This window comes from Crocodylus siamensis, chromosome 12 (genome assembly GCF_052110815.1).
Source record: "Crocodylus siamensis isolate JL-2025a chromosome 12, ASM5211081v1, whole genome shotgun sequence".
Classification (NCBI taxonomy): Eukaryota; Metazoa; Chordata; order Crocodylia; family Crocodylidae; genus Crocodylus; species Crocodylus siamensis.
The window spans coordinates 20223980-20249319 of NC_143406.1; the positions used below are offsets into that span (position 1 = coordinate 20223980).

The 25340-nt window shown below is 46.9% G+C and overlaps 1 protein-coding gene across 2 annotated transcripts in view; it reads right to left on the bottom strand.

Annotated features, from left to right (window-relative positions):
* The window catches only part of NPRL3 (NPR3 like, GATOR1 complex subunit), a 94608-nt gene that overhangs the window by 8244 nt on the left and 61024 nt on the right, over positions 1 to 25340 (bottom strand). For both annotated transcript variants that reach the window (XM_090024241.1, XM_090024240.1), the window contains exons 9-10: positions 24213 to 24319; positions 22830 to 22959 (exon numbers count right to left, since the gene is read on the bottom strand). In XM_090024241.1, the coding sequence (XP_089880367.1) occupies positions 22830 to 22959; positions 24213 to 24319 (237 nt within the window). The remainder of the gene's footprint in view (positions 1 to 22829; positions 22960 to 24212; positions 24320 to 25340) is intronic.

Here is a 25340-nt window from a genome sequence, read left to right on the forward strand (position 1 = left end):
TCACAGTTGGTAGGGTCGGAAGGAGCCTGAGCAGATCACCAAGTCCAACCCCCTGCCATGGCAGGAAAAAGTACTGGAGTCAAATGATTCATCTAGCCTTCTTTTAAAGACCCCCAGGGTAGGAGCCAGCACCACTTCTCTTGGAAGCTGGTTCCAGATCCTAGCCGCCCTGGCAGTGAAGCCTCCTAATGTCTAGCCTGAATCTACCCTCCACTAGCTTGTGTCTGTTGTTTCTAGTCACTCCTGGGAGTGCTCGGGGGAACAGGGACTCTCCCAATGCCTGCTGGTCCCCCTGACTAGCTTGTAAACTGCCACTAGATCCCCCATCAGCTTTCTCTTGTGCAGGCTGAACAGGTTTGGGTCCCTAAGCCTCTCCTTGTAGGGCCTGCCCTGCTGCCCCCTGATCATGCGGGTGGCCCTTTGGACCCTCTCCATGGGTCCACATCCCTCCTAAAGTGCAGCGCCCAGAACTGGACGCAGTAATCCAGCTGCAGCCTGACCAGTGTGGCGTAGAAGGGGAGGATCACCTCTTTGGACCTGCTAAAAATGCATCCGTGGATGCAAAACAAGGTATGGTTGGACTTCCTGACCGCATCCCCACATTGTTGGCCCATGTTCATTGTGGCGTCAATGATAACTCCTAGGACCTTTTCTGTTTCTGCACTGACAAGAATGGCGTTCCCCAGCCTGTAGGTATGCTGCTGGCTCCCCAGGTGCATTACCCTGTACTTGTCAGTGTTGTACCCCATCCTGTTCCCATCAGCCCACCCCTGTAACCTGTCTAGATCCGATTGCAGCCTATTCCTTCCTTCTAGCATGTCCACTTCTTCCCATATCTTAGTGTCATCTGCGAATTTGAACAGGGTGCTTTTTACCCCCTTGTCCAAGTCGCTGATGAAGATGTTGAACAGTGCGGGCCCTGTGGAACCGCACTGCCCACATCCCTCCAGGTCGAAAATGACCCATCCACCACCATTCTCTGGGTGCAGCCCTCCAGCCAGTTAGTGACCCATTTGACTGTGTAGGTGTCAACACCACAGTCCCCCAGTTTTTTTTAATGAGAATGGGGTGAGAGACAGTGTAGAAGGCCTTCTTAAAGTCCAAAAAGACTACGTCCACTGCTACCCCTGCATCTAAGGATTTTGTGACCTGGTCATAGAAGGCTACCAGGTTGGTCTGACAGGACCTGCCTCTAATAAACCTGTGTTGGTTGCCCCTAAGCATAACCTCCCCCGCTGGCCCCTTGTGGACATGTGCCAGGATAATTCTCTCAAAAAGCTTACCTGGGATCAAGGTAAGACTAACTGGCTTATTGTTTCCTGGATCCTCCTTCCTCCCTTTTTTGAAGATGGGAACGTTGGCCCTCTTTCAATCCTCTGGCACCACACCAAAGCACCATGAGCGCTCGTAAAACCGTGCCGGGGTCCCACAATGACCTCAGCTAATTCCCTCAGCACTCTGGGGTGGAGATCATCCGGACCAGCTGATTTGAATACTGATTCCCTCCAGAAGTTCCCTGAGTAGATCCTCACTGACCCTTGGCCTAGATGCACCTCCCCCGGGGCCTGAGGAAGGACCGGTGGGGGGGGGGGGCTGATTTGTTACAGAATCATATAATCAATGAGTCGGAAGGGACCTAGACAGATCAAGTCCAATCCTCTGCCATGGGCAGAAAGGAGCACTGGGGGTGGGAGGGGTCATAAGACCCCAGCCAGGTGCCTATCCAGTCTCCTCTTGAAGATTTCCAGGGAAGGTGAGAGCACCACCTCTCTGCAAAGCCTATTCCAGGCTCTGGCCACCCTTACAGTGAAGTAGTTCTTCCTAATATCTAACCTAAACCTATCATCCCTCAGCTTGTGGCCATTGTTCCTAGTGACTCCAAAGGGGGCCCTGGTGAACAGACTTTCCCCGAGTCCCTGCTGGTGGCCCCTGATAAGGTTGTAGGCAGCCACAAGATCCCCCCTCAGTCTCCTCTTGCGGAGACTGAAGAGATTCAGGTCCCTCAGCCTCTCCTCATAGGGCCATATGAGTGGCCCTCCTCTGGACCCTCTCCAAGTTCTCCACGTCCCTCTTGAAGTGTGGCACCCAGAACTGGACACAGTACTCCAGCTGCAGCCTGACAAGCACCACATAGAGGGGGAGCAAAACCTCTTTGGACCTGTTAGTGATGCCCCTGTTGGCTCTGCCTATTGCTTCATTGCACTGGCGACTCATATTCATCCTGGAGTCAATCATGACTCCAAGATCCCTAAGTTGTTAAATAGGTTAGCTTTGTCATCTGGTGTGATGACCAGCTTTCCTACCGTCTTGCAGGGGCCCCACGTTACCCGGTACCTTCATAGAATCATAGACTGGTAGAAGTAGGGTTGGAAGGGACCTTATAGATCATCAAGTCCGACCCCCTACCAGGGCAGGAGAAAAAAACTGGGCTCAAATGATCCCAGCTAGATAGGCATCAAGCCTCCTCTTAAAGAGCCCCAGGGTAGGAGCTAGCACCACTTCCCTTGGAAGTTGGTTCCAGATCCTAGCTGCCCTGACTGTGAAGTAGTTCGTACAGATGTCTAATCTAAACCTACTCTCCAACAACTTGTGGCCATTATTTCTTGTTATGCCAGGGGGCACTAGGGGAAACAAAGTCTCTCCCAAACCCTTCTGGTCCTCCCCTAGTGAGTTTATAGACTGTCACCAGGTCCCCCCTCAGCCTTCTCTTGTGAAGGCTGAACAGGTTCAGGTCCCGCAGTCTCTCATTGTAGGGTCTGCCGTGTAGTCCCCGGATCATTCGGGTGGCCCTCCTCTGGACCCTCTCAATGTTGTCCACATCCCTCCTGAAGTGGGGCGCACAGAACTGGACACAGTACTCCAGCTGTGGCCTGACCAGTGTTGCATAGAGAGGGACGATCACCTCCTTGGCTGTGCTAGAGATGCACCTGTGGATGCAAAACAAGGTCCGGTTAGCCCTGCCAACCGTGACCTCGCATTGTCGGCCCATGTTCATCTTGGAGTCAATAATGACTCCAAGATCCCTTTCTGCCTCCGTGCTCTCAAGAAGGGAGTTCCCCATCTTATAAGTGTGCTGCTGGTTACTACTGCCCAAGTCCAGCACCCTGCACTTGTCAGTGTTAAAATGCATCCTGTTTTTGCAAGCCCACCCCTATAACCTATCCATGTCTTGCTACAGTCTTTCCCTCCCTACTAGTGTGCTCACCTCACCCCAAATTTTGGCATCATCAGCGAATTTAAACAGGGTGCTTTTCACCCCATGGTTCAAATCACTGATAAAGAGATTGAACAGTGCGGGCCCAAGGACCGAGGCCTGGGGGGCTCCACTGCCCACTTCTCCCCAGGTTGAATATGACCCATCCACCACCACCCTCTGAGTGCGACCCTTCAGCCAATCTGGAATCCATCTGGCTGTGCAGGCATCAGTGCCACAGTCACCCAATTTCTTAATGAGGATGGGGTGGGAGATGGTGTCAAAGGCCTTGCTTAAGTCCAGAAAGACTACATCCATGGCAACAGCTGCATCCAAGACTTTTGTGACCTGATCATAAAAGGCAATCAGGTTGCCTTCTTTTTGCCCCCTATGCATTTAAAAAAGGACTTCTTGTTGTCCTTGATCCCAGTAGCTAGTCCCAGTTCCATCTCTGCCTTGGCCTTCCTGACCACCCCCTGCAGCCCCAAACAATCGCAGTATAGTCCTCCCTGGTGATGGCCCCTCTCTTCCATTGGGTGTGCGCCTCCTTTTTAGTTAGGAGACATTCCCGGATGCTTTTGGTGAGCCATGGGGGCTTTTGTGCCCTCCTGCCCTCTTTGATCCATGTTGGGATTACCTCCCTTTGGGCTTGGAGGATTGTATCCTTAAAGAGTGATATTATACAGTACAAGGAAGACAACCACCGCCAAACCATGCACTGGCATTTCTGGACAAGGAATATGAGGAACTGGTGGGAGTGCTTCATGATGCCCATGTGGAATGACAAGCAGTAACAGCAGAACTTCTACATGGCCCAGGCCACATTTATGAATATCTGTGCTGAGTTTGGCCTAGTCTCAAGCAACAAGCCATCAGGATGAGGACACCCCTGACAATGAAGAAGCCTGCAGCCGTTGCCATCTGAAAACTCATGACCATCTGGCTTGGTGTGGGCAAATCTGTAGTGGGACTGGTTGTTCAGGAGGCTTTCTTGGAGATCATCCACTTTGCCAACCTACCAGGGGTCATCACTGTATCTAACTCCATGGGGTTTATAAATGGCAGTAGAACCAGTGACAAAACGCTCACATTTCCCCCTGTACTGTGGACACTGAAGTTCAAAGTTCATCAGTCACAATGACTTTCTCTGTCATGCTAAAAGGCACTCACTGTGGATCACGTAGAACAGTTCACTTGCAACAAACTAAGTCAGGCTTGGTCTCAACACGAGGGCATTCTGTTACTCTGGCTTCCTAACCCTAATGAAGCAGGGAGGCTGTAGTGTTACCAGAATTGCATGAAGTGACCATCTTTCCCCTCCTCTGCCTTTCTAATTGTGGAAATGGCAGACATGTTGCTGCCCCGACTCATGAAGCAGTACAGAGTGTGTTTGAATGGCTAGGAAGTATCTGCTCAACTAACAGCTGTCACATAACCCCCTGGTCCCTCTAGCCCAGTACCCTATATCAAATTGGAGAGAGTTCAATGGATGGTAACAAAAACGGTTCCGGGCTGGGGCACATCACTTAAGAGGAAGGAACTGGGCTTATTTAGTCTGCAGAAGAGAACACTGAGCGGGGATATAATAGCAGCCTTTAACTACGTGGAGGGGGGTTTCAAAGAGGATTAAGCTAGAGAGTTCTGTGGTGGCAGATGACAGAACAAGGAGCAATAGTATCAAGTTGCAGCAAGGGAAGTTTCGGTTAGATATTACGAAGAATTTTCTCACCAGAAGGGCAGTAAAACACTGGAATACTTTACCTAAAGAGGTTGTGGAATCTCTGTCCTTGGAGGTTTTAAAGACCTGGATAGACAAAGCTCTGGTTGGGATGATCTACTTGGGGATGGACCTGCTTTGAGCAGGAGGTTGTGGACCAGATGACCTCCAGAGGTCCCTTGCAACCCTAATTTTCTATGATTCTATGATCTGACAGTTGCAGGAACAGATACTTTAGAGGCAAAATACTGAACCAGATATAAATAGGGCAATCAGTCTCCTGTTTATTACCTTGACTATCATATACAATCATTGGTTTAAAAATGCCAAAGGAAACAACCCTATTGTTAAACCGCTATCAAAACTAGCTATTAAAACTATTCTGTTTAATAGCTATTACTAGCTATTCATAGATTTATCTGTGAGTTTTTCTAGTCCCTTTTTGAACCATGGGTGCCTTAAGCAGGTTGAAGGATACTGAGGGCTACATGCCCCATTTCATCCTTTTCACCTGTGTTCTGCATAACATCTGCAAGACCAAGGAGGAAATCTTCCAGTGATGCCTAGGCAGGAAAATGCAGACACTGGTAGGGTGCTGTGGTGCCATAGCAGTTGAACACGCAGGAGACAGCAACCAAGCATAATTTAAGGAACACCTCGACAAACCACTTTGAGAGAATCTGAGATGCATGGCACAAGGAGGCTAAGCAAGGAAGAATCAGGTTGTGGAACATATTTTCTCTTTGTAAACAAAGGTCTTCATTTATTAAAGAGTGCAAATAAAAGCAAACTGTTGTAAAGTGCTTAACAAGCAGGGGTAGGTGGGGTGTGATGATGTGGACACATTCTTTCAAGAGATGATCAGAAAGGAATGGGCTTTGGTGCCACTTCAAATTAGGAAGGAGGTGCAACTGGGCTGGGAAAAAGGAAGTTTGTGGACACATTTGTTTTGTGTAAACAGAATAAAACCTCTTTGTTAGACCCTGACTCTATGCACTGCCCAATGACTAGGGAGACAACGGTCCAACTGGCCATGGATCTTGTTGCTTATTAGCCAGAGCAGAGCAGGGAGCAAACACCAGCACACATTGCTCACAACAACTTTAGTCAAAATGGAGACAGCTTCCGACAAGGGTCTTACGCCATAAAAGATGGGGACCTGCCCTGAACAACAGTTCTTTTCAGTATTTATGCACCTTGGTTCATACATATTAACATTTACCCTGCCTTGTTTCACCTCCGGTTCCACCCATTTCTCCTCCCATTTCAAGCTCCACCTCTGTTTACTATTTACTTCATTAACGTGGAATTGCCTATGCATTTCCTCCATTTACATACCTCTCTGCTAAGAGCGCATGCGTAAGACCATGAACTCAGGTACTCTCTGTTACCTGCTGGTTCTTTCTTGTTCTTTGCTGATTTCAGCACCATCTCCAAGGTTTGGCTTCTGTCTTATTTCTTGCCGATAGCTGGTGGGTTGTATTTTGTTCTTACATAGTACATCATACATTTTACACACTATCCTTTTGTTATGAAACTGCTTGCTTAAGCATTTGCAAAGTTAGTTACTTTAATATATCATCCAGTGTTGTGACGAGCAGCTTTCTGCTAAGACACAGGAAAAAGCCTTCATTCAGCTGCACACTCAGCATTCCCAGATTCCATATCATTACCCCAACATTCAAAATCCATATCATTACCCTAACACTCTCTATTAAGCAGTGCAAACAACTTAATTTTTGAAAGATGCTTAATGAATGGGGGTGATAGTGGGAAGGAGTCATGGCACCCATTGAATCCAAGGTCTAGTCACAGGGGTGTCCTTTGACACAGAGTGCCATGAAGCCATGCCTCCATGATTGTTCAATGGGTTGAAGGAGCTGAAATCACTGTACACTTAACCTTCTCCAACTGTAACCTGGTACGATCTTGGGCAAAAGAAGGATGGGATGGTAGAAAGGGGGGACCGCATTCCGCAATTATCAGTTTTCTCCATGAAGGTCAGGTTCCTGGCACTGCAGCCTGACAAGCAACAAGGGCTGGATGACCTTCCACTGGAGAGAGAAGGATGCATGGGCCACTGAAACTCCTGGGAAAGACACTGTGGAGAAGCAAAGGGTCTGAGGAACTGTGGCTGCCACTGACCATGGGTGCCATTAGCTGCAGTAGTGGGTAGGGCAGTGACTCAACTGCTAACCTAAGCAAAGCTGCTGAGGCCTGGGGAAAGTAACCATCCCCATGGGTGGGGAACTACTAAGAGAAAAAGTTCTGCTGCTGGCCCTTGTGCAGAGTCTGGCAGCCTGAAGAATGAGGAAAATAGCTTTCCCCATGTTGCCCTGCTAAGGGGAAGTGGAGAGGGTGTGCCCAGGACAATAGCATTCCAGCACAGGTCCCACCACAAATCCATGGCAGTGTGAAGCAAGGACAGGGGGTGCTGTGGGAACACTGAACCCTGCAGGCAGTTTTGGTAGCTCATGCTGGGGTTAGGACAAACAAGGGGCTGTGGAGGTGCAGCATTGACTTGGAGTACCACATGTAGCACATCCACAGTGCTATCAGTGCATATTCTAAGAGTGGACAGGAGGTAAGAAAGCTGATAAAAACCTCAGCCTTGCTATGCCTTCTGTGTCTGGCCACTGTCTGTGCTACTGTCTCATGCTACAGCACTGAGATGTTTTTGGATCCAGGCATCATAGATCTACTAAGTGCAGGTGTCACTCCTAAAAACAGAAAAAGCATTCACTGTTAAACTCCTGACTGTTCAGAATTCCCCAACAACAGTTGCAAAGCTGCTCAGATGGCTCTCTCTTTCCACTAGCAGGCTGTCAAAAGTCCATGATTCCCTCTAGTCCCCAACTGGGCCAGGTCCCTGGCTTTCTGCACTAACCTTTCTCCTTTAACATTCTGAGGGAACATTCCCTTGAGAAAGGCATACAACGCTTTTAAAGAGGAGCAATTAGGGGGTGTTGCCCCAGGAGAGGCACTGATATTACTGGTACCACGTTAGGGTGACAATAGTTGGATCTTGGGAAGCACTAGATTTGCAGCTGAATAGAGGCATGACCTGTGACCTAGCGAAGCCGCTAACCGCAAGACAAAATGATATCCAAGCCACCATTTGCTTATGCTAAGTAACCATCTTAATTGTGTCAACCATTTACTGAAAAAGCACCAAGTCTGTGCGAGTCTGCATGCTGTGAATGAGGTGAAGCTTTAGGAATGAGGAAGACGGTATAACCTGAGACAGAAAAACAGACTGGAATGTGGAAAACAACACATAATTGGTAACAGAATCTGAGATGAACATATGCAAAAGGGTGAGTGGTAATTGGTAAAAAAGCCTCCAAAGTCGACCCATTGACCAAACAAGTAAAATCAAAGTCTTAGACACGCACACTTAGCAGAAAGGCATGCCAATGAATGAAATAAATAGGCAATTCCATGCTAATGAAGCAAACAGTAAACAGAGGCAGAGCTGAGATGGGAGGAGAAATGGGTGGAACACAGGAGAAGCAAGGGTGGAACAAATGTTAATGAGCATGACTCAAGGTGTATAAAATGTGAAAAGAACTATTGTTCACTGGGGCTCCCCAGTTCGCTGGCTTTTTGGGAGCTAGTCTGAAGCTGTCGCCATTCTGAATAAAGGTGTTGCGAGCAGTGTGTGCTGGTGTTTGCTCCCTGCTTGCTCTGGCTAACGAGTACCAGGCAATTGGATCGTCATCTCCCTAGTCACTGGGCACTGCATGGAGTTGGGGGTCTAACACCACATATCACTGTCTATTCCCTCATGTTCTAGACAGGAATATGGAATGTCAGGGGGTGCAGGTACTCTTGCGGTGCCACGTGCCAGGCACAGCAGGGAAACCCTAAAGCATCTTGCATATCATTGCATAACTCTTACTTTTCCCCTAATGTGTCCCTGATAGGGCTGACCATGCACTGGAGACAGGAGTTGTTCATCTCTGCAAGGGGAAGCCCATCCCTTTACATCCTCCTTGTACTGGAGGACATGGCTGTTCCAGCTGATTTGCAGTCATGGAAGGGGTGAGCATACCATCTCAAGGAGAGGAGAGTCATCCCTCCAAATGAGGTCCAGACTCACAAGCTACTTAAAAGCGTGCTACCAGTTTTTGTGCAGAATGACTGGCTCATGATGAAAACAACCATCCACCTGGGTCTTGCTTAGTGCCTGGTTTGGGGATCCTCCTTCATCCTGAGGACAACTCCTGCTGTGACATATCAGGGGAATACAGTTTGAAACACAGTGCTTGAAAAAGCTATGAGCATCCACAATGGTACACCCTTCCGCTCTCTGCCACTCTGACCAACACCTTAGTGCAACACTCCAGATTAAGTCAGTGCTATGACGTTCTATTTACCCCTAGCCATTAGAAAAGCTACTTCAAATTTCTACTACAACTTTCTCGCTAACTCAACCCCCCTGGGTACTTGCATCATCTCAGCAGAACCTGAAAGGGACTTGCTATGACTCCTGCACCCCTCCTAGTCCACAAGAGCAAAGGGAACTACACTGGAGCTGGATTCAGAAATACTTATGGATGATGCAACAACTTGTAATGTGCTGCTTCAGACAGTGCTGCTCCTCCTGTCAAGAACTATGCATCTACTAGTGCCAGGAGAGAAAACCTGCAGGATGGTAGGGGTGGGTACGCCTTTTCTGCACTGAAAGAAAAATTTTAAAAGAAACAACCAACCTCTTCAGCTATTTCTACTCCTTCATCCCCCACTGCCTTCTCTCCCCTCCTCCCACCCCTCCCAACAAGCCAGAACAAAAGCCCATTTTTGCTACTGGGTTATTTACATTTAAGTCAAGACCATGAAGGTACTTTTTCTGGGACATGAACATTTTAGTAATAAGGGGTGATTAGAATCCAGGAGGGAACTGGTCCCCACCCCTAACTGGCAGATAGGTTTAGGAGCTGGCTATGGATACCATCTCCTGCCACACCCCCTTTGCTTGTGGTTTTATCTAGGACCTTAATGGTTTTCTAGGCAACTGACCAACCCTTCAACAGGGAGGGGCTTGCTAATATTCTGCTTTCCATTAATCCATTAATGCGCTGCAGGAATGAGTCATGAAGTGGCCCTTAAGGGTGCAGACAGAAGTGACAATTTTCACCTGATCTGGCCGCAGGAAGAAGTTTATAGCTGTGACCAAACAAGTGCATGGCTGCAGACAGCTTAAAAAATAGCTAATCGGGTGAAAACCTGACCCCTCATTGCATAAGGGATCAGATAAAGACATTACAAAATGTAACATCTGCTGTAACCTTTGCCTGCCCAGCTCCCAGACTGTCACTGTTTTTAGAATGGGAGGGGAAAGGGAGTGGAGGGAGTTAAGTCTGGGGATTTTTCAGCCTTCCCTTGGAGGGTGGGGTCAGGTGGGTGGGCTCCAATTCACCCACCCCAACCTTCAGCACCAGCTGGGGAACCCCAAAAACAGCAAGTACTAGCACAGAGCCATGGTCATTGCTATAGGAACCTGGCTGCAGGCTCCCAGTGGGCAGTTAAGATTCCTCTCCCCCTGGAACCAACACTGAACTTCAGTTTGGTCTGGGGTAAGGTTGCAACTCAGAATGGTTTGCAAAAAACTTTCTGAGTACACTTCTGTCTGACTAGGTGCTTGTCAGCTGCTGGGGAAGTCACATACAACAAGCATCTGATCACTGTGAACAACATGTACCCACTAAGAGTGCCAGTGCACCTCCTGACAGCCAGCATTCCTGGGCAGGGGGCCAGGCAAGAGTGCTGGTGCCCCCCAGAAAGCACCAGCTGGGGAGCAGGGGCGCCAAGAGAAGCAATCCCCGCAGTCCCCCCATGGCTAATCGCACCCACCCAGAAGTGCCAGCGGCGTGCCACTGTCCCTAGTCACGCTATGCTTTAGACCACGCATGTAACATGGAACCCTACAAAATGAAACAAGACAAAAAAGTATCCGCTTCCTCCCGGGTCACACTTTAGCCATTTTTAGCACATTTTATCAGGTGCATACATCTGTATATTCACCTTTTAAAACATTTCAAAAGTGTTTGAAACATTACAAAAGTTATTTCTATTCACAGGCTAGGTCCTCTCCCTGTCAGAGATGGAAGAGGTTTTGTGCTGTCCTATTGGCAAACTTAGCTTTCACCTACATCTATTTCCATTTATGGACTCCATATGAAGACCACCTCGTCAAGACTGGCAGCTCAGGCAGTTTAATGTGACTCTTTATATGAGTAAAAAAAAAAAGAAAGGAAGTTTTTTTTACCACCCTGCCTGCCATCTGACACCTCCAGGGAAGGAATTCTACCTGATCAGCACATCAAAGAGCTACCCAACATAGGTCACAAAGACACTCTCATGGGCCTAGTTCAGGGGTAGGCAACATTTTTTGGCTAGAGTGCCGAAAAACACCATAATGTCAACCTCAGAAGGTGCCAGAGTAAAAACAAAATGAGGGCAAGGGGTACATGGCAGGATGCTCTGATTGTGCCCCTTGTTCCCCACTCAAAGCCTCTGCCCCACAGCCCTAGTGCCCCTTGCCCCTGGCCCCCCTCCCTACTGCCCCTTGCCCCCCACCCAAAGGCCTTGTCCCCCAGTCCTACTGTCCCTTCCCCCCCCGCTGCCCCTTGCCCCCCACCCAAAGCCTCTGCCCCCCAGCCCTACAGCCCCTTCCCCCCCAGCCCAGGGTCTGTGGCTGCCAGCAGCTACCCCAGCTCTGGGTAGCTGCTGGAGTCCAGGCTGCTCCAAGCAGGGCTTGCAGCATCCCAGCTGCCTGCCGGGAGCAGCCCGGGATCCCGGCTGGCAGCAGCTCCCCACCGGCGTATGCAGGCACACCTCAGAGTGGGCAGTGAGGGTGGGGCCTGAGGGAGCACAGCCCTGGTCTCTCCCCTGCTCCCAGCACAGAGGTGATGAGCCCAGCACAGTTGTTTGTAGACAGCCCGCTGCTGGAGGCCGGGCTGGCTACAAACAGCTGCACCGGGCTCATCACCTTCGTGCTGGGAGCAAGAGAGAGACTGGGGCTGTGCTGACTCAGGCCCTGCCCCCACCGCCCACTCTGAGGTGCTCCTACTCAAGCCAGTGAGGTGCTGGTGCAGGAGCCTGGCGCAGCTGTTTAGAGCCTCCTGGCCGGCTCTGGGGAGCTGCTGCCAGCCAGGATCCCGGGCTGCTCCCAGCAGGCAGCTAGGATGCTGCAAGCCCTGCTCAGAGCAGCCCAGGTTCTGTTGCTGGCAGCAGCTTCCCAGAGCTGGGGCTGGTCATGGCGTGCCAAGCAAAATGGCCCCACGTACCACACTTGGCATGCATGCCAGGGGTTGCTGACCCCTGCCCTGGAGGGACAGCTTTCCATCTTCAGCTCCCTCTGTGCAAAAATGAAGTTTATTTCCTACCTATAGACACTTTTAACCATTTTATACCATCTACACTTTTCCCAGAGCCTCATGAAGGGACTTTGATCCCGAACGCTTGCAGAAAATGACAATTTTCTTGCCATTTTCCAGTTGGTCTAATAAAAGGTATCATTTTGGAACCAAGAGTTCAAGTTTTTTGTAACTCTCTATATGATGCTTTTAAATTCCGCCTTTACATGACTGAATGTATGATCAAAGACAGTGGAAAGCCAGAATCTGCAAGTGACCCCGGGACCAGTGAGAGAAGAAAAGAGGAGGAGAAACTAAATAGAACTAAAAGTACACATATCTAAAGTTCTGCATCATACTAAAATCACTGCATATATGCTCAGCCTGTTTAATTTAGTAATGAGATACTAACTGGTACTTCAAAACAGTTTGCATTAAAGTGCTATCTAGACCTACTGCTGTAATATCTTTAACAATGTTATCTTGGGTTTGATTAAAAGAAAATATCTACCCTTTTCGTTAAAGGATAGTTCACAAAAGTAGTTCACAAAGTTGTTATATTTCAGACCAGACTGTAAGGTATATGGGCATGAATCAAGTGGGCTTATCACTTAGAACATTTTACGCAAAAACCACAACATAAACAAACTACTAGAGAGGAGAAATCAGTATTTTCTAGTTTTCCCAGACCAATTCCTTTCCTTTTCTTGGTAAGTAGCATTCCTGTGGCAAGCCTTACTGACTTTAAATGTAGCAGCTTTTTCAGGATAAGGCAATAAAAAGTTAAGATTTTCTTCCTCTGAAATACTGGGTGTGTTTTATAGCATGTCTTGATACTACTCTCCACTTACTTAACTCATCCTTTCCTTTCAGTCTATTGTGTTAGCATGTCTAAAAGAATAGTCTTTGTCCACACTGCTTCCCTAGAGCCTGGGAGTGCCACCAAGAACTCCTTACTACTCAAGAGCAGCAAATCCTGGAAACAAGGCAATGTAGCCATCAGAATGGCCCTAAGCAAGACCTAGTACTCTGCTTCTCTCTCAGGCATGCTTATTGAGACATGCTCACAGCTACTCTAAGGGATCTATATTGCCTCAGTTCCGGTGTTTAACATAAGCGAACAGCAGACTATGCTTTTCAAGTTCAGCAAGAAGTGGGAAACATGACTGAGGAGATCAAAATCTCACTCTATGGTGAGCTGGCCACTGGCAAATGTCAACTTGGACAGCCCAAACTCTGTTTTGTTTATGTCTAGAAGAAAAACTTTTGTGCACTGCACATCAGTGGCCAACACTGGGAGTCAATCACTTCGAACAGCTGCAAGTGGAAAGCCGCTGTGAAGCAGAGCCTATGTTATTCCAAAATGGAGAGGGTCAATGATGAGCTAGAGAAGAGGTGTCAGAGGCAAGTAAAACAAAATGCTACTCAGCGTGCCAGTGCAAACTCAACTGAGTTTGTAGGTGCAACTTGCCGGAGGGTCTGCTTGCCACTTGTCAGACTCCTCAGTCACTCAAGGAGCTGTGGTGGTACCCAGTAACCGACCAAAGGCTCAATCTCTCTGGTCTCCTGAGACTGACGGCTGCTGCTGATGACGACTTTCCTCTGGATCACAGTGTACGCATAAGAGGTCTAGTCAGGTGTCTAATGAATCTGCTTGTGGCTGACAAGCCCAATCCAAGAGTGACACAGCTTGTTGCAAGTTTCAAAGATCCATGTACCTGAGTTGGAGTCCACGTTTACAGCACAATACTTCTTTCTTTCACACTTTGCTTCTGTCCTCTAGATCAAAACTGCTTTGTGTTAAGCTGTACCAAGTGCCAGATGTTCCCTCCAGATTGGACTGGATTCTGTACTTTCTACACTGATGCTGAACAACTTTCTCCACTGATGGCGATACAGAGACTACTGAATGAGAAGCATCAGCTCCATAAGGCCTGTCTAGAAGGCAGCACTTCAACATCTAAGAAGGCAGAGTTCAACATCAAGAGGATTGTCCAACACAAACTTAGAGAGATGCAAAACTCATGGCAGAGCAACAAGGCAGCTGAGATTCAGTCCTACACAGACATGAATGATATGAAGAACTTCTGTGATGCTTTGAGGACAATCTACAGGCCACTATCATCAGCAACATCTCCAATACTAAGTGCTGATGGCACCACACTGCTCATTGACAAAGGAAAGATATTGCAAAGATGGGCAGAATGATCTCAATCAACAATCAGATATTAATGAGGCAATTGATCGACTGCCCCAGATAGACATTAACATATCTCTTGCTGATCCTCCATTGCTGACTGAGACTGTGAAAGCAATTAACCTGCAATCAAATGGCAAAGCACCTGGAACAGATGCTATATCTGCAGAGGTCTACAAGGCTGGAGGCTGGCACATGGCTCTGAAACTAACTGTACTCTTCCAGTCAACGTGGACTCAAGGAACTATACCTCAGGAGTATAAGGATACTCCATCATTCACTTGTACAAGCAGAAAGGCAATAGACAGTCCTGCAACAACCATCGGGGCATCTCCTTGCTATCAACAGCCAGCAAAATTCTTGCCAGAATTCTGCTGAATTGCCTTGTGCAACACATTGAACAAGGGCTCTTGTCTGAGAGTTAGTGTGGCTTTAGGAAAGGAGGCAGGACCACAGACACTGTGCCCATACCTCATCAACTTCAGGAGAAATGGCAGGAACAGAAATCCAACCTGTACATGACTTTCATTGACCTGACAAAAGCATTTCATACAATCAGTCGGGAGGGCCTTTGGAAGATCATGGCAAAATTCGGTTGTCCAGAGGAATTCATTGCAATGGTTCGGAAACTCAATAACGGCATGCTCGCTCACACTGTAGATGACAGAGTCATCAGAACCATCCCCAGTCACCAGCAGAATCAAGCAGGGCTGTGTGTTGGCCCCAACCCTCTTCAGTATGATGCTCTCTGCCATGCATACATGCCTTTCATGACTGTGACACTAGGATTGACATCAGATACCAGACTGATGGCAAGCTCTTCAATTCGAGGATGCTACAAGTGAAGATGAAGTTACAGGATGTTACAGGAAGTGACTGATTGTGATCTTCTGTCTGCTGATGACTGTTCCCTGAATACAAATTTGAGTCTGACATGCAGCAAAGTATGAACCATTTCTCTTCAGCTTGTGACAACTTTGGTCTCACAATCAACAATAAGACTGAAGCAATGAACCAGCCTGCAACCAGAAAGCCTTATGTAGAGCCTGCCCATCACAGTGAATAGCCAAACCCTCCAGGCAGCTGACCTATCTTGGCAGTACACTGACATGTGCAGTTCACACTGAAGATGAAACACTGAAGAATTGCCAAGGCAAGTGCTTAGGGTAACCACCCATCCCTAATTGGGTAGGACAGTCCCAGAATGGGAACCTCAAGTCCTGGTCCTAGACTGCATAACTCCAGGACAGCCTTTGTCCTGGATTTGCACCACTGTGCAAAGATCCATGGGAAATGGCAGGTTTTCCCTTGCAAGCTGGCAGCAGTCCAGCCTATAAGGGGCTGCCAGGAGCAGGACACAGGAGGTGCCATGTCCATATATGCGCCCGCACACATGCATGTGGCCTAGAATACAGCCAGAAAGCGTGGAGAATGGGGACGGAGAAGAGAACAGGGCATGCCGAAACTTAGAGATGGAAGCAATCTTAAGTGTTGCAAACATACTTTATTAAAATAAACTGGAAGGGAGTTTGTGATGGGGTGGGGGGAGATAGAGAAAAGGTGCAGTAGAAGTGGGGCAACATGAATCCGTTAAAATGAAAAATTGCTTGCCCACAGTGAATCTTCCCTGTAAAATCTCTTGGGCAGATTTTCTGAGTCATGCAAGGGCTTCAGGCTTACAATTAGTCTCAAGAAGACCGTAATTATATACCAAGGGTTGGCTATCACTCTGGACAGTAAATCTCTTGGCATCATCAACAGCTTTTTCTACTTGGGTTCCATGATCAGCAGGAATCTTAACCTTCAGAGTAAATGAATAGAATTGGAGAAGTAGCTAAGGATTTTAGGCTATTACAGAAACATGTATGCAATAGCTACAGACTATCAAGGTGAAGATGCAAATCTATATGACTTGCACGCTGTCATCCCTTCTTTATAGTTCAGAAACATGGACTATATATATGCTGGGCACAACAGGAGACTGAACAGCTTCCACATGAGATGTCTGTGCAAGAATCCTGAAAATGAAGTAGGAAGACAAAATGCCAAACACAGAGGTGCTAGAGCACACAGGACTGATATGCTCAGAAACCACTGTCAAGAAAAGAAGTTTGCAATGGCTTGGCTATGCCAGGAGAATGGAAGGAGACCATATCCCCAAGAATATTTTGTACAGTGAAATTCAATACAGCTCTAAAAAGCAGGGTCGCCCTTTAAGGCAGCATCATGACATGCAACAATGATAAGACGTTATTCAACATCACTGTAAAAAGCTGTTCAACCTAAGTGTTGTTGTTCAACCTTTGAATTTGAAGATGACCCTGACATCAGTGGTTGGCTTGGGTTCTGTTAGCATGTGAATGGCTGATCAGACCAATTTGTGCTTTGAACTGTCTGTGGCTCATTGAGCAAGAGATGCCACTTTAGGTTCCTTGATTAACAGACTTGTTGCTGTTGCCAGATTTATGCTGTTTGCACTTCTGCTCTGCCTCAGCAGCTCTCCTTCAGTCATAGATTGTAGCTCCAGTATGGATGAGGCTTCACTAATCATCATGAGTAAGGTCTTCTCAAGGCTTTGGGTCAATGGAGAAACATTTCAAGGATGACTTGAGGGAGTCCTTGAAACATTTCTTCTGGCCTCCCTGAGGGTACTTTCCCTCTTTTAGTTCACTGCAGAAGATCTTTGGCAGTTGCTCATCTGACATCCAGGTGAAATGGCCTACCCATCTCATGTGTGATTTCATCAGCAGAGTGTGGATGCTTGGAATGCCTGCCTGTGAGAGAACCTCAGTGTCTTGCCATCTTATCATCAGTTTCCTCAGACAGCCCATGTGAAACTGGTTCAGCTTCATAGCATGGCTAGGGTGACCTTTCAAAACAGAAAGGTGGGACACATGCCTGACTCCAGCACCACTGCCTCCCCCTGCTGGCGACATGGCTGGAACAGAGCCGAGTGGAGTGAGACTGGATGTGGGCTGCCCGCTGCAAGCTTGGGGCTCCCTACCCTGCTGCTTTTCCCTGGCGAGCCCTGAACTGGTCACATGCCCCCTGCCCACCCAGCAGCAGTGGGGGGAACAACACTGTGCTGCCACCACCCTTTCTGCTGCTGGGCAGGCAGGGGGCACACAACTGCCATGGGGCTCCCAGGGAAAAGGCAGCAGAGTGGGGAGCCCCAAGCCTGCAGCCCACACCTCCATCTGCCCCTGCCCTGTGCACAAATCTGGGGAGGGCACATGCCCCTCGCCCCCTGGACAAGCCACCCGTGGCCCTGTCCTGCTCCATGCCCTGAGCCCATGCACTGCCCTGGCTGGGCAGCTCCCCCTGACCCTGCCCCACCCTCTCCCTCACCATGGGAGCCTCAATCTGTCCCCTCTCCCATCACCCCCTAAGCCCCTCCCCACCCCCACAGATGTATCTGCAGGAAGATGCTCGCCATGCTTTCCCAACCAATTGCATGTGTGCAGCCACACACATACACATGGTACCTCCTGAGTTTCATTCCCAGCAGCCCCTTGTAGGCTGGAATGCTGCCAGCCTGCAAGGGGAGATGCGCCATTTCGCATGGATTCACAACACTGTGAATCGGGGACAAATGCTGTCCCTAAGTCACACAGCCCGGGACCAGGACTTGAGGTTCCCATTCCAGGACTGTTCTGCCCTCTATGAAATCTATGAAATCTCTTTGGCACAGGTGATCACCCTAAACATGGCATCTGTACATCATCCATGTTTTGCATGTATATATCAAGACTAGCAACACAATGAACTTGTAGACCTTCAGTTTTGTTTGCTGACTGATGCCTCTGTGCTCCCACACATTTGCACATAGTCCACATTTGCCTTGGCAATTCTGGCATTGGTTTCATCATCAGCCTCCCTACTGCTGCATGAGAGGCTGCAGATCCAGCTGTCCAGCACATGAGACACTGCAAGAAAGAGGCTGGAACAATATACTGCTTTGTATTTATTAACAAATAGCACAGAACAGCTGTTTTCACTTTCCTTTGGAGAAAAACTCAGACAATCGGATGCCAGATCTCAGCCCTTGTGTTCTACAACAGTCAGATCAAACTATTCAATATTCTCTTCTTTCTTGGAAACACAGGGGCATTTGTAAAGTCCTTTAAAACACTATGTTTCAGAAGTTATGTTCCTTTATTAGAGCCCCTAGGTCTGCCGTTTTTCTCATGGCAAATGTAAAGAAAAATGTTAATACAACAAGGGCAGGGAATATGCAGTCCAACCTTAGTGTTAACATGTATGCTTTTTTGTGTTCTTAACATCATACCTACAAGAATACACCTCTCTTCATTCTAAACTGGATTAGTCTAAGCCAACATGTGATATGATATGACAGACTTTTGCTGTAATATTTCTATGCAAACTATACTTATATTACAATACATTTGTGTCCCTCATTTTCCCCCCTGGCTATCTACATATGAGGGAAAGAATGGCAAACTGAATACTAGTTCCTTGAGTCAGGGCCAGGGAAAAGTCAGGAGTGGACTGGCCAAGTTCGCTGATGACACCAAACTTTGGGGCAAAGCATCCACGCCAGAAGACAGGCGGGTGATCCAGGCTGACCTGGACAAGCTCGGCAAATGGGCAGACGAGAACCTGATGGTGTTTAACACCGAAAAATGCAAGGTTCTTCACCTTAGGAGGAAAAACCTGCAGCACCCTTATAGGCTCGGCAGTGCTACGTTGGATAGCACTACAGAAGAAAGAGACTTGGGGGTCATCATTGACCACAAGATGAACATGAGCCTGCAATGCGATGCTGCGGCTAGTAAAGCGACCAAAACGCTGGCTTGCATCCATAGATGCTTCTCGAGCAAATCCCGGGACGTCATTCTCCCCTTGTACTCGGCCTTGGTGAGGCCGCAGCTGGAGTACTGTGTCCAGTTTTGGGCTCCACAATTCAAAAAGGATGTGGAGAAGCTTGAGAGAGTCCAGAGGAGAGCCATGTGCATGATCAGAGGTTAGGAAAACAGATCTTACGATGACAGGCTGAGAGCCATGGGGCTCTTTAGCCTGGAAAAGTGTAGGCTCAGGGGTGATCTGACGGCCACCTATAAGTTTATCAAGGGTGACCACCAGGATCTGGGGGAACGTTTGTTCACCAGAGCGCCCCAAGGGATGACGAGGTCGAATGGTCACAAACTCCTGCAAGACCGTTTGAGGCTGGACATAAGGAAGAATGTCTTTACTGTCCGAGCCCCCAAGGTCTGGAACAGTCTGCCAGCGGAGGTGGTTCAAGCACCTACATTGAACACCTTCAAGAGTAAATTGGATGCTTATCTTGCTCGGATCCTATGACCCCAGCTGACTTCCTGCCCTTTGGGCAGGGGACTGGACTCAATGATCTTCCAAGGTCCCTTCCAGCCCTAATGTCAATGAAATCTATGAAAACCAGAGTAAGTATGAGACACCAAAGGGTCAGGATTTCATATGTACATACTTTCCACAATTATATTTAAAAAGAACATCTATTAGGAAAGCCTTGGTACAATAATAGGGAAGGAAAGAAAGTGGTATATTTGTAATGACCACAATAAATATCTGTATGCCAGATTGTATTAGGCTGTTTGATTGTTCACCATTATGTCCAAAACATCATTTCCTTATTTGAGACATACCACAGATTTCCAAGTTTGATTTTTCAAGTCACATCCATTATTCTGTAATGTACCACCTTTCAGCATCAGATGACAGACAGCTTTTGACTCTCAGATGCGGCAAAAGCACTTACCTATTATTTCCCTTTAAGATCTTGCAAGCCATATTGTTGACCTCCAATACATAGCAAATTCACTTGTTTGCCTCTGGACAGAAAGAAGATGTCTGAGCATACCTGAGCAAGTTTCTTGTGTAAACTGATTGCACTCCATTTCATATTGCTGAGCATGGTGCCAGGACCAGGCTGTTCCACCCTGCCATTTCAGGCTGGGCTGGGCCAGTCCCCACTTTCCCCTGGGGCCAGGGCCATTTCACCTCTCCCCTCCACTGCTTCAAGCTGAGGCCGGTCCCTCCACCCCACCTTGCTTTGGGCCAGACCGTGCCGTACCTGCTCTTTACCTCCCCCTCCTCATAGATTCATATATTGTTAGGGGCTGGAAGAAGCCTTGCAGATCATCAGAGTGCGAAGAAAGCATTACAGACAGACAGACTAAGGCTTTTATCATATTAGATCTAGCACACTGCCCAGTAAGAATGACCAGAGAGGTAGGCAGACACAGAGGCCTGTGTCCATGCCCCCCATATTGGGCTGGGGCTAGGGCAAAGCTGCTCCCTGCCTCCCCACCGCCACTTTGGCACTGCTGGCCTCACCCCTCCGCTCCGCCCCTCCGTCATGGTGGAGCTCAGGCCCCTCAGTTCCCACTGTCATGATAGCGCTCCGTCATGTGTCACTGTCTGTCCAGAGCACTCTGATTGGCTGCTGAGGCAACCAACCAGAGTGCGAATGAAGCGTTACAGACAGACAAAACTAAGGCTTTTATAATATTAGAATTATACTGCATCGTTGTATTCATTTGCAATCCAAGACTGTTTCCTCCTATGCATCCAGAACAATCAAAGTAAAACTGAATGTGCAAACTCAGCTTTGGCATTTGGTTACTTTTGAGGGGTTAACTGAACAATGGCAAATGTTCTCTTCTTTTTGGGAATTAATTTACTTCCGTACAACACTACAACAGGTAGAAGTAACTTCAGGACAAGGGGTTTTCACACAGAAAACAAGAACATTCTAACACCCAAAGCAAGATATAAAATGTTCTCCCTGATCCAGTATTTCCCAACCTGAAAAAATGAGCCTTGTCTCATGAAAGTGAAGCCTATCTTATTTCTCAGTAGTCATTGTGTGTTAAAAATATGCTAACCTTAATGTATGTCTTTCACATACCTACTAATCCTTTGCACATAATACACCACCAGTCTTCATCCTCTATAATAGTGAGGGCCAACCTTTTTTGGCAAGTGTGCCACAAAATAAACCTTCACCTCTCTAAGTGCCACTCCAGTCCCCTTCCCAACTGATCTGTTGTTCTGCTTTTTGTTCCCTGCTCCCTCCCCAGTCTGCCACATGCCACACAGAGACTGTCTGTGCCACAGGTTGACTACCCCCACTTTGTCATGTGCTGAATAAATGATAAAATAGTTTAACAGAGTGACTTTTAGAGCATCATCTGAGGTCCTGAATCAGCACCTACTCAAACAAAAGGGGCAGTTCATAACACAACTCCAGTCACAATTTCAAGGTTATCCTTGTTCCCAAAATAGCAAGACTTCTATTTAGTTAAAGCCAGGATTCTGTAGAACAAAAACTAGTTTCTTCCTCAAGCCTATCTTGTTTTTCAGGATGCCTACAGAAATGTGCTCTACATCTTACAAAACTGAGCTAGGACTGAGACATGCAAACAAAAAGTAACACTAAGAACAATAGCTTCTGAAGTTACAGCAGCAAGAATAAAACTGAAAAAGCTAATAATTTTTTAGGATGCAGATGGGTCAACAACTATAATGGGTAAGAAATGTCATAAGTACAATTCCTTTCTGCCTCTCGCTCAAGTATGTGGGGTTTTCCATTAATTCAGATAAGAGAACTGACTAGACTTAGCAATATTCTTGTGCTAGTACACCACCAGCTCACATAAACTTATAATTATAACAAACTCTCCTTTTGTAATATGACTGGCTACACTACTGGATTATTCTTTAGAAATATGGACAGTGACCAAATGTCATACATACAGTATGGTCATGGAGATGGGAGGATTAATGGACAGACAAAAAACATTTAATGACGTTTTTCTACATGTACAATTTACGTGTAGCAATAACAACTACTTAGCCTTGATTACTGCCATAGATTTTGCTGTCTGGGTGCTCCCAGCCTTTTAATAATCCTCAGAATATTGCTCAAACCTCAATTGTTATTCCTCATGCAAGCAGTAAAACAAAATCTGAAATTTTTGGGCATGAAAACATTATACTATACTCAGCACAGAGTCAGAAAAAACGTATGTTTAACGTTAGTAAATTCCTTCAGGATCATATAGAAGGCTAAGCAAACAGTCTGCTTTTAATTCCAGACTGCAAATCTAAATCAGCTGGAATATGTAATAATAGATCTCAATCTTTTTGTTTTTCAGAAAGCTAAATTCCAGGTATGTATCATAGATAAGTAGGGATGAAGACAACTTCTACATAGGAAAAAGATTTTTTTTGCACAGTAGCTATACAACAATTCTGAAGTTCCTGACAGGATATTCTAAAGGTAACCTCTATTGCTGCTCCCTGTAGCTGGGCAATCATGAGGTGTCCCAACACAGTTATCACATGCCCTCCTCTACTTACCTCCTGAATGGGTGGAGCCAGTGGATTCTTGAATTCTGATAATGAAACTGGGAGTGAGAACTTGGAAAGCACAGATGGCAAGTCATGGCCAGGAAACTGACAGGAAAATCTATCTGCTAAAGGAGAATATCTGGAAAAGATGCATGAGAAAAAATAGTTTATGTGCTGCTGATAAATAAAATTGGCATAAATTTGCAAGAACTGACTCATTACAGAAGAAGCATTAATTTCAACATCAAAAATATTTATGTTCCTTGTAAACAGTAAAGCACTCTATTATAGTTTATAGCAGGGGTTGTCAACCTTTTTTAATAAGTGTACCCTCAGCAGCTGGACACGGGGAAAAGTGGGGCAACACAAGGCTGGACACAAAGCGACGTCAGCACAGGGTGGTACGTGTACCACTGGTTGACAACCCCTGGTTTATGGCATCTAGTATCCTGACGAAATAATAGGAAAAATAAACACATTAATGCTGGTATTTTGTTCTGCCACAGAAAACTTCTTTTTATTTTAATCAAAGGGGTTTCAACCACCACTTTATTTTCCTATGATCTATATTTACAGATTTAAACAAAAACCAAAACAAAGCGATATTTCATTTCACAATCTCTACATACAGAAACCCAAAGCATCTCATATGTGGGCAGCTCTAGGATTTAGAAAAGGAGTGGCACATCTTCACATATAACACAACACATGAAAGCTATTGTGTCATTAGTCATGCAATCATTATTGTTAAATGCACATCTAGCCTTCAGTGCTTTGACAGTGCCTCCAATACTTCACTGTCAATCATTGCTATACCTGAGTTAATATTACCACATCTGAGTTAAGGTTTTTAGCTTGGGCTCTGAAATGAGAGATGTGGTGCAGTAGGGGGTGCTACTATGCAGAACCACCCAAATCACTGTGCCAGGCTCAAAACCTCACTTCACGAGTCTCCCCCAAGGAGCCTATCAAAAGCAGGTACCCACTACCATACAGAACTTAGCAACATGTCTGCTGGCTTTTTTTGACCGTTCCAATATTGTTTTGATTTCATGCAGTTCTTTCTTGGACAGACACTCATTAACCAACCAAGTACACTACATGTTTAAAAAATGTGCCTGCCTATAAAACAATTTAATGGTAACTACACTGTTCTGAGTTCTTAAAACTGGTTATCCATGGGGGGATTTTATAAGTATGCAAATATAAACCAAGAACAGGCTGATCAACTCCTCTACTCTTTCTCTAATTCTGAGCAGCTCTTCAGAGCTGCTGGCATTTAGGCAACAGGTGCAATCTGCATACTATACAATCTCAACAAATTCACAAATGGAGATCATATTTTCATTTTATAAAGCAAGCTCAGCATAGGAAGTCGTAGTCTCTACTTACAGACAAACACTGGCATTGGGGGACAGCATATAGACATTGTTTTCACACAGTGGATAGATGATAATTGCTTTTCCCCAGTAAACAAGATGTGCAGCAAGCTGGAAAACCTGCAAGAAAAGTCCAGAAGTAGAAGAGCAAGCAAAAATGATCCAACTCTCAGCAAGAGTCTGGCTGAACAAAAGAAAGCCAGTACCACACCATCACCTCACGTAACTGATTAATTTGCATAAATTGGCTTCACATTTCTAAGGCCCCCTGTACACCTGCAGGTAAAGGCACAATAGGATCTAATACGCGATCCACACAATCACACCTCCTGCTATGCCACTTGTGCTGATTTGGGATTGTGTATTTGGTCCCACCATGCCAGTGCACGAGGAGCCTGATCCTGGGCTGTCCCTGCCCTGGCAAGAAGCAGGCTTCCATGATTGGGAGCCTCCTCTGCTGGTAAGGCTCCAAGTCATGGGAATGCAGCTGGGAGGCTGCAGCTGGGAGGCTATGGGGCACTGCCAGGACCCAGCATCCACAACTGCCCTCATGCAGCTAGGGCCAGAAGTCCCCGCAGCTGTAGGACTCTTGGCCCTCGCTGCACCCCACACGCAGCCAGGGCTGAGAGTCCCATAAGCTGCAGGACTCTCAGCTCCGGCAGCCACAAGGGACTGCTGTGATCTCTCGGCCACTGTGATCTCCCAGCCCTGGGGAGGTGTATTGTGCATCACAGCGGCTAGGAGGCATCAACAGCTGTTATCTACCTGCCTACACAAGTAGAGAGACTGCCTACACATACAAATGAAAGCTAGATAAAAAAACAAGTTAATACACATTTTCGAGCAAAAACTTTATAGCTGGGTTGACCTTTTTAAGGCATCATAGTTAATTTGCACATGTAGTCAATCTAAATATCCTGTGCAATTAACCAGGTAATTGCATAATAGAGATAACATGTAGAGAAGACCTCTGTAAATGTTATGTTTCCTCAAAGAAATTTCTTTGGACTGCATAACTAGAGGATTAGTTTCTTTTATACTGCAACCACCAAGGAACCCTGTAGAAAATGCATTACTCAATGAGAAAAACAGTTGCTTCCAATGCCAGGCACTGGGGCATCTCCACCAGGAGTGCCCTATG